The sequence below is a fragment of the Canis aureus genome, chromosome 14 (assembly GCF_053574225.1).
Source record: "Canis aureus isolate CA01 chromosome 14, VMU_Caureus_v.1.0, whole genome shotgun sequence".
NCBI lineage: Eukaryota > Metazoa > Chordata > Mammalia > Carnivora > Canidae > Canis > Canis aureus.
In genome coordinates, this window is record NC_135624.1 from 61926455 (window position 1) to 61936436 (window position 9982).

The 9982-nt window shown below is 34.5% G+C and overlaps 1 protein-coding gene across 1 annotated transcript in view; it reads right to left on the minus strand.

Annotated features, from left to right (window-relative positions):
- TMPRSS11A (transmembrane serine protease 11A) overlaps positions 1–9393 on the minus strand; it is a 30522-nt gene extending 21129 nt beyond the window's left edge. Inside the window, 2 exon segments of the mRNA XM_077846633.1 lie at positions 7229–7383; positions 9267–9393. Coding sequence (XP_077702759.1) covers positions 7229–7383; positions 9267–9345 — 234 coding nt within the window. The 5' untranslated portion in view covers positions 9346–9393.
- Between the last annotated feature and the right edge of the window lie 589 nt (positions 9394–9982).

Sequence of the window (9982 nt, forward strand, 5' to 3'; positions counted from 1 at the left end):
CCTCTATTATCATTGTTTCTGTTGTCTTCCTCCTCAAAGACCTGATACAGACAAGAGACAAGAAGCCAAAATTGGGGGGTGGTGCAGCAGCTTAGAGCATTGAGCGCAGCCTGCGGCCGGGGCAGTGATCCTGGAGACCTGGAATGGAGTCCCACGTCGGGCTCCCTGCATGGAGTCTGCTTCTCCCTCTGCCTGTGTCTCTGCCTCTCTCTCTCTCTCTCTGTCTCTCATGAATAAATAAATAAAATCTTAAAAAAAAAAAAAAAAGGAAGCCAAAACTGGTAGCAAGAGACAAAGAAAGTCATTTTATAATGATAAAGGAGTCAATTCATTGAGAAGATATAATCATAATAAATATTTTACCTAACATTAGAGTACTTAAATAAATCAAGCAAATATAAACAGATCTGAAGAGAAAAATAGACTATACAACAATAGTAGAGGACTTCAATACCCCATTTTTAGTGTGGATCCATCATCCAGACAGAAAATCAACAAGAAAACTTTGGACTTGACCACACTTTAGACCAAGGACTTAACAGACATATATAGAACATTTCACCCAACAGCAAGAAAATACACATTCTTCTCAAGCACACACAGAACATTCTTTATGATAGATCATCATAGGTCACAAAACAAGTCTTAGCAAATATTTAAGACTGAAATCATACTGTTTTGTGACTACAATGGTATGAAACTAGAAGCTAGTAACTGGAGGAAAGCCAGAAAATTCACAAATCAAGCAATACACTTCTGAGCAACCAATGGGTCAGAGGAGAAACCAAAAGGAAAATAAATAATCTTGAAACAAATGAAAATGGAAACATATGCCAAAACTATGTTTGAACCAAAACAGCTCTAAGATATAAGTTCATGGTGATAAATACCTATATTGAGAAAAAGGAAAGATCTTAAATAAACAACGAACTTCACACCTCAAAGAATTAGAAAAGAAGAAAAACTATTATGCACCTGAAACTTATATAACACTATGTTAACAATAGTGGAATTAAAATTTTAAAAAAGAAGTAGAAGAAAACACAAAGCCCAGAGTTAGCAGAAAGAAGGAAATAACAAAGGTTAAAGCAGAAATAAATGAAAGACTAACAGACAAGAGAAAAGACCAACAAAACTAAGGTTGGTTTTATGGAAAGGTAAACAAAATTGACAAACCTTTGGCTAAACTAAGAGAGGGAGAAGACTCAAAATCAGAAAATGAAAGAAGGAATATTATAACAGATACTACAGAAATACAAACGATCATAAGAGACTACTGTGAATAATTATATACTAAAAATTGGATAACCTAAAAGATGGATAAACTCCTGGAAACATACAACCTACCAAGATTAAGTCATGAAGAAATAGAAAATCTGAACAGATCAATAAGGAGTAAGGAGGTTGAATCAGTAATCAAAACCTCCCAGTACAGAAAAACCCAAGACAATGGTTTCACTAGTGAATGCTACCAAATACTTAAAGAAAATTAACACTAGTTCTTCTCAAACTCTTCCAAAAAATTGAAGAAGAAGGAAAGCTTCCAAATACTTCCAAATACTTGGATAAAGCTTCCAAATACTTGATACCAAAGCCAGATAATGACACAAGAAAACTACAGATTAAAATCTCTGATGAACATAGATGCATAAATTCTCAACAAAATTAGCAAATCATATTCAACAATATATTAAAGGGATGATACATTATGATCAAGTAGTATTTATTCCTGAGGTACAAGGACGCTTCAACATACACAAACCAATAAATGTGACACCCACATTCATAGAATGAAAGATAAAAATCATATGATTATCTCAATAGGTGCAGAAAGATCATTTGACCAATACAACATCATTTTATGATAAAAAATGCTCAACAAATTGTATATAGAAAGAACAAACCTCAACATAATAAAGGCCATCTATGGAAAGCCCACAGATCATAGCTTATATAATATTTCACAGGGAAAGGTTGAAATCTTCCTCTCTAAAATCAGGAACAGAACCCTTAGGGTGCCTACTTTCACCACTCCTATTCAACATGTTACTGGAGTTCTAGCCAGAGCAATTAAGCAGGAAAAAGAAATAAGAGGCATCCAAATCAGAAGGAAATAAGTTATTTTTATTTGAAGATCTACGATCTTATATAGAGAAAATCCTAAAGATTTCACATATATGATCAGCTAATATTTAACAAGGCAGCCAAGAATACTCAATGAGGAAAGGGTAATCTCTACAATATATAGTGTTGAAAAGCCGGAAAACCACATACAGAAGAATGAAATAGGGCCTCTATACGCCATCTCAAAAATAATTCAAAAGGGATTAAATACTTAAACATAAGACCTGAAACCATAAAACTTATAGAAGAAATCATAGGGGAAAAGCTTCTTGGCGTTGGTGTGGCGACAGTTATTTGAATAAGACATTAAAAGCACGAGCAACAAAAGCAAAAATTAGTATGTGGGACTCCATCAAACTAAAAAGCTCCAGCACATCAAACGAAGTCACCAACAGAATGTAAAGGAAACCTAAGGAATGCAAGAAAATATTTGCAAATCATGTATCTGATAAAAGGTTAATATCCAAGTATATAAAGAGCTAGCTATCCCACCTCTGTGTATATATATCCAAAAGAAATGAAAAGAGGATACAGAAGAGATATCTGAACTCCTATGTTCATTAGGGTATTAATTCACCATAGTTAAGATGTGGAAACAACCTAAGTGTTTGTGGATGGATAAATGGATAAAGAAGATGTGGTGTCTGTGTGCGTGTGTGTGTGTGTGTATACAAATGTGCATGCACACACAGGAATATTCAGCCACAAAAAGGAAGGAAATCCCGCTATTTGGGACAACATGGCTAGAACTTAAGGGCATTACGCTAAGTGAAATAAATCAGACAAAGACAAATACTGTATGATATCACTTAAGTGGACTCCAAAAAGCTGAATTCATGGAAACAGAGTAGGCTGGGGGTGGGGGCAGGGGTGTGGGAGAAGCAGGAAAATGTTGATCAAAGGGTACAAACTGATCTAATGTACAATATGGGGAGTATAGCTAATAGTAGTGTGTTATACACTTGCATGTGGCTAAAAGAATAAGATCTGAAATGTTCTCACCACAAAAGAAAGGGTAATTATGTGACATGATGGAGGTGTTACGGTGATAATCATTTTGCAGTATATCAAATCAACATGTTTTATACCATACAATAACACAATGTTACCTCTAAATTATCTCAATAAAGCTGAACACAAAGCCGATATCCGGAAATGAGGAAATTGGAGGACATACTTATAATAAATAAATCTGGCATGTTGCTTACGTAAAAGTTACCTAGCACAACATATGTAATTTTTTTAACATATGTAATTTTTAACTAACAAAATTTATAAAAAAATAGGAAAAAAATAAATTTAAATATTAAATGGAAGAAGAATTGATGTAGAACTGAGCTTCCTATCTTAGCTGAGCTCCTTCCTGACAAGTAGAACAATTTAATAAAAGAGCACATGTTCAAATTGCCTCTATGGCTTCACATCTCCCCCTGTCATTTACCGGCTGAGGACCTTAATTTCAGAGGTTTCATTCTCTTATCAGCAAAGTGTAGATAATCATGCCTCCTTTGCACTGTTACACTGCAGATTAGACATGAAATATACAACAATTATCTTTTTCTTCCAGGATTCACATTAAACACATTGAAGGTAGAGGTGCAGTGATACACATCTTCCTCTTCCAGATATGCCTCATCTTTAATTACAAAATAAATTTAAGTCCATGTTCTCAAGTAAGGACTCAGCCGTACTCTACATCCAATTTTTCTAACTCTGAACGTGAAGTTTCCTGATAATGTCTGCTTAGTTTTCTCTCAAATCTTCCAAATCCAATTTCTTCTCTCTAGGCATAGGATCACAGCCCTCCACCAAGCATGGAACATCTTTTACTTCTCTTACCTTATGCAACTCCAAACTTTAAGACAAACACCTTTGCTAAGTTTGTTTGTCTTGACTCAGTTGACTTTTCTTGGTAGAGACACTTCCTGACTCAGTGTTGATCAGAGCCAGATCTCTTACTTTTGTCTTCTAATTCTTTTAGAGAATGTTTCTAATTGGTTTATGTCCTTGCATCTCTTTGTTTCCAAGTTCCTTGTTTCTACAGTTGTAGACACAAAGTATCAAGGATATTTTGAGAATCATTTTAGGCTCTTTTCTGGTGTCCTTGGGCACAGGAGCAGTATTTTTCTGGAAGAGACAACCTTAAGAAAATACCCAACTATTGGTATTGTTAATGCAAACAATGGTCACTGGCCCATGTTGACAGTGTAATTGAAAGCGACTAATGTGCCAGGGATAATTACTTGATATCTGGAATTTTGTGGAATTGTAGTTAGGAGTCAAATCACACAGATGAGTTTTAGGATTGACTGAAATTTATTAAGAACATGTAATCTCAAATCTTAAATGTTATTTACTAGCCGTATGATCTTGAGTAAATTAACTTTTTAGTACCTTGATTTTTCTCATCTGTAAAATTGTGATACTAATTGAACCTACCTCATAAAGTTGTTTTTGAGGATTAACTAAAATAATATATATATAAGGTGCTCAATGTAGTACTTGGCACTCAATACATATTACTTATTGTTCTGATATTACAAGCTTATAACTTTCACATTTGTAATGATCCTATAGTTTAAAAATATTTTCTGATATTTCTGAAATATGTTTCTTCAAATAAAGTACTATCTCAGCCAGTGACCCCACCCAAACTTATAATAATTAAAGTAGATGACTACATGTTTGGGAGTGTCATGAATTACTGGTGTCTGGTTCTTTTAGCAGTATCTGAACATGAACTCAATTTACTTTTGCATCTCTGTTTGCCTTCAAATCAGTAAATCCCAAATTATGAGGAAGAACAGGACCTGCAACCTGTCTTTCTTGGCTGTCTAATTAGCACTCATATAGGGCAGAGACAGGAATCTGGGTTTTATTCATTGGGATTTTAGCAACAATAAACAGGAGTGGCTCAGGATGAGGCATGAACCTTTTGTGTAGTTCTTCTAAAGGTGACTGGGTGAGTGGAGGAAAAAGGATACCTGTCTCATTTAAACAGGGCTAAATAATACAAAGCCTTTCTTGACTATGGCAAACCTAGTTGAACTTCCCTTTCTTTGAAGTTATTCTGCCCTTAAGGTCCTCAACATACAATTTAGTCCTTAATTATGTCATGCTGTTCAGTTTCAGGTGTGTCACTCTCATCTCTCCAAAGAGATTGGAAGCAATTTGAGGAGATAGATCATGTTTCCTTTTCTGCAAGACTCAAGTGCAAAGAAATGTAAAGAGCTGAACAATCATACCATATATTGGGAAGGAAGGCTGTTTAGTTAAATTGGGAAAAGTAGCTCACTTACATGGAAAATAAAACATGGGTCCCTACCTAACATTATACACAAAGGTGGACTTTATTTTTTTTTAAAGGTGGACTTTAGATACATTGAAAGCAAAGAAAATTGATGAAAATGATTATTTCAAAATTATGGATTTCTATATCATGAAGGATAACACGGTCCAAATTAATAGAAAACAGAATGGATAATTGTAGTTTCTACAACCAGCAAACTGTTCACATCTAGGAAATATAAGGAACTCCTGAAAAATAACAAGTAAAAAAATAACTCTAATAGAGAAACAGATAAAGCCTAGATATAGGCAATTTATAAAAATGAAAACTCAAAGGGCTATCAAGTATATTTAATAGTGCACAAACTCATTAGTAATTAGAAAAATGTAAATTAAATCATAAATACAATATAACTTCTTGCTTGTTAGGCCGGCAGAAATCAACAAGCCAGATAATACCAAGCGCTGGCAAAGATGTGCGGACATGAAAGATCTAAATGTGAGACAAGATTCCATCAAAATCCTAGAGGAGAACACAGGAAACAGCCTTTTTGAACTCAGCCACAGTAACTTCTTGAAAGATACATCCACGAAGGCAAAAGAAACAAAAGCAAAAGACAGTGTCTTGATTAGCCTAAAACAACAGCAGTGTTGACTATAAAATGTAAAGAAAACAGATTTTAAACTTTCTTGATTTATTATAAATGTTTCTCAAGTTCAAAGACTTTGTATATCAAAGACAGATTTTTTATTACTGCTTTTACATTGAAGAAGTTGTGTAGTCACTCAGGATTAGAGGAATAAAGGAAGTACTAGGGTATGTATCCAAGGTTTTTTTGGCATTCCTCAAGAAATGATTGCAAATGCTGTTTTCTAAGGTGCTGTGGATATGAAAGAATGGAAGGATATATTTCAGCCTATGAACATTAATTAATATTTGGGGGGACAAGACTGCAAGATGGAACACAACCGTATGATTTAGTGAGAACTGAAATTATAGGTTATAACTCGATATTATTGCAATTATGGGCAATTGAGTATGCATAAGGGTAAAGATCAGATGGTGATTTGAAAACATGAAAATTGATTAGAGAAAGAAAGGAAATGTTTTGAACTAAAAAGATTCTTTGACTACTAAAACCAATACACCTGCCATTCTCACCCTTTTGAAATAACTGTATTCCTGTGCTTTCTTGTCAAAGGAGTTAAAGTGAGCTTAGTTTTTGAGTGATGGTTCACAAGCATCCTGAGCAGAACTATTATATAACTGCATTTACTTTTTCCTTTTTGGGGGTAGTCTTGTATTTAGTTTTAACAAATTTATTAGCATTGCATTAGAATATTATGCAATAGGTATGGGTATTTTATCCTTATTAGCATGTCTGTGAGATAAAATGAATACTTGTGATTATCTTTCTTTCTCTCATATATTTTAAAAATATTTTAGATCTTAAAATGGGATCCTACAAATAAGTCATGTGGTTTTACAAATAACCACTTCTGATATGGTTAAACTCTACCATTTGGATGATATTATGGGGCAATGGGGGAAGCCATAAGCTGGGATACAGTTGGCCTCAGTTCTCTCACCTTTAAATGAGGAGTTTGAGTTAGAAAGAGTGGTTTATCAGAATTGCTATTTGTTAGAATGCAAATTCCTTTACTCCCCATCCCTGCCTACCCATCCCATTAGATACTGATTCAGTGGTCTGGAGTGGGGGCTTAGGAACCTTCAAGGTGATTTGGATGCAAGTGGTCAGAAGATCATCTATTGAGAAATATTGAGTGAAATGATCCACAAATCCCTTCCATCTACATTATTTTACAACAGAAAGGATATCATTTGACTTACCATATTCTCACTCATCTCCCGTAAGTCCTTAAGTTGGTATGTGCTGTTTTGTTCAGAATGACTATTAACTTGTAGATCTGAAATTTTAAAGGTGCCATGATAATACTCCATTTTCTGGCCTGTGATACCAAGGAAAAGTAAGAAATCACATGATATGGGAATAGCTTTCAGGATCTAAGGCACAAATATAATGGGGCTAACATAAAGTGTTAAATTATTACTGAGATTTTTAAAAATTTACTTTCGTAATACTACTAATGAAAATGATAATTAATGTTTTATGTTAATAATAGCTGATATTTATTGAGTGTCTACCATGTTGTCAAACACTATTCTGGGTATTTTACATGTATTAATTTATTTGGTACTCACTCTAGCTCTCTAAGATTGGTGTTACCTCCATTTCACAGATGAAGTTAAGTGAGACTCAGAGGTGTTAAGTAACTTGCTCTATGCTATAATAACTAGTAAGTTGCCTGAGTTTAAACCTAGACAGTGTGGTTCTAGAGCTGGAACAATTAATTCAATTAATTCTTATTATGTCCCTTGCTGATGGACAATGAAATGTATACCACCTTATAATCAACTGGAAGTAGTAGTAATGAGTGTCCTTGTGAATTTTGATTTGTAATGGGAGAGCCAGGCCCAATAAGAAAGACAGGAAAAGAAAGGGAAACAACCTGTTTAAGGTGAGAGGTAAGAACATTGTGTAATTGGGGTGAAACAATCAGATCTCTGCTTGACTACTGGGAAAGGTAAGAAAACAGAGAGCAGTGGAGACTCCTGGGAAATCTCGTAATCTTAGGAGTATGGCCTTGGGGAGGCGGGTGGACAAGAAAGCTACAAAGAGTTAAATATAGAGAAAGATGAAGAATGAAGCAACCACAGAACAGTATCTCTCCCAGGGGAGCCTGAGTCAGGGAAGATAAAATGAATTTCCCAGCTATGGACCTAGGAAAGAAGGAGGGATCTCAGGATGGTACATCTGTGTGGGACATCTCCAGACTCTGTAGTGCTTTTTTGATCCCCCTGATACTTACCTATGCAATCCATATTGTTATCAAACCTTATAGTCATAATAAAGGGGTTTTTGTGCAATCAAATTAACTGACCTAAGAGTCTTTGGCCATTGGTGGGATTGTCATAGGAAGCCCAGAACCGTGTTCTTAAAACCTTGAAAGCTCCTAATGGAGTCTTCATCACTCCACATCAAGTCTGAGGAAGATGACAATAGATGAAACCATTCAAGTAAGCAGCCTGAGCTAGTTGTTTTATCATATACATCTGTGTGAGTGGCGCTATGGAGATTTGTCAAAAAATACTAATGGTTTGCAGTCTGTGCAGAGAAAGATGCAATTTTAGAAAGAATTCTGAAAAAAAAAAAGAATTCTGACATGCAGTATTTACATGATTATAAATATGCTAATTTTATTTATTTATTTACACAATTTTTAAAAATAGCTGAATATCATTTTGGAAAGAATAAAATTTTCTCTAAAAATAAGTAGCAAAATTCTATCATATCTATAGTTTACTAATTTCAAAATTCATTATTTCATTAGACATGTTTTTCTTTTGCCTTTGCAATGTTGGTGGATAGAATGATGAGTGAATGAGCCAATTTTAATAACTAATTTATCAGAGTTATTCACTTGAGTGACTAGACTTCTTTATTATGATTGCTAGTAAATTTCAGTTACTATTTTTGATCTTTTGTGTAGAGGCGCGAAAGGATACTAAGTTGTGAGCTCTAGGTAGATAGGTACCTGGTCTGCTTTACTTAATACTGTGTCCTGAATCATCCAGAAAGGTACTCATATATAATAGGCGGTCAGTAATTATTTATTGATAAAATGGTTGAATAAATTTAAAAAATTCTAAATGGGGGCATTTGTTGGTAAGTACAAATCTGTTTTTGGATGAAATTACATATACAGATGTACAAATGAAGGTTTGCAGAAAAATGAAATCAGACTGAGTGGAATCCATAATTTTTACATACCAGAGACTAACAAGTGAGCCAGAAGACCAATGGTTACTGCCACCACTGTCAGTAATAACACAGCAAGAAGGGCAATCATCCATGGTTTCAAATCTCTATTTTGGGTGCGAAATCCTACTGTTCTGCGAAAAAGAAAAGTCACCAGTTACTCTTACATTTCAACAGTTAAAGGCTTTCTGGTTCTCTTTTGGATAAAATTAGGTTGCTTTGGTCTGCCTTTCCCAGCAAGAAGACATTTGTCTTCAATTTTCATCAAGGTCATCTTGGTGTGAAAGAGGTGTTAAAAATATCAGGATCTGAGAATCCATGATATTTTTATGCTCCTGGTTTCTATTTCTGGAGGCACTGGTTCTCTGTGGTGGCCAGGTCTGACTTCTCTTAGCAGTGTGGTCCAAAGTAGCACACATGCTTGAAAAAACACCATTCCTTCTTCCTCCTTTTTTTCTCTCTTTTCTCTATCTATCCTTTTAGAGTTTACAAAGTGATTTCAAATCTAATATCCCATTTACTTTTTGTCTTTTAAGTCTTTATTACGAAATATTTCAGACACATAGAAATTTAGAGTGGTAGAGTAGAACACCCTTGTATTTATCACATCATTTTTCAATTGTTAATATTTTTGCCATTTTGCTTCCTTCATTTTGCTGCCATATTTTAATGTGAAATAGGACATTATGATTTTTCACTAAATCACTATTATAAACCGAGTTTTTCCC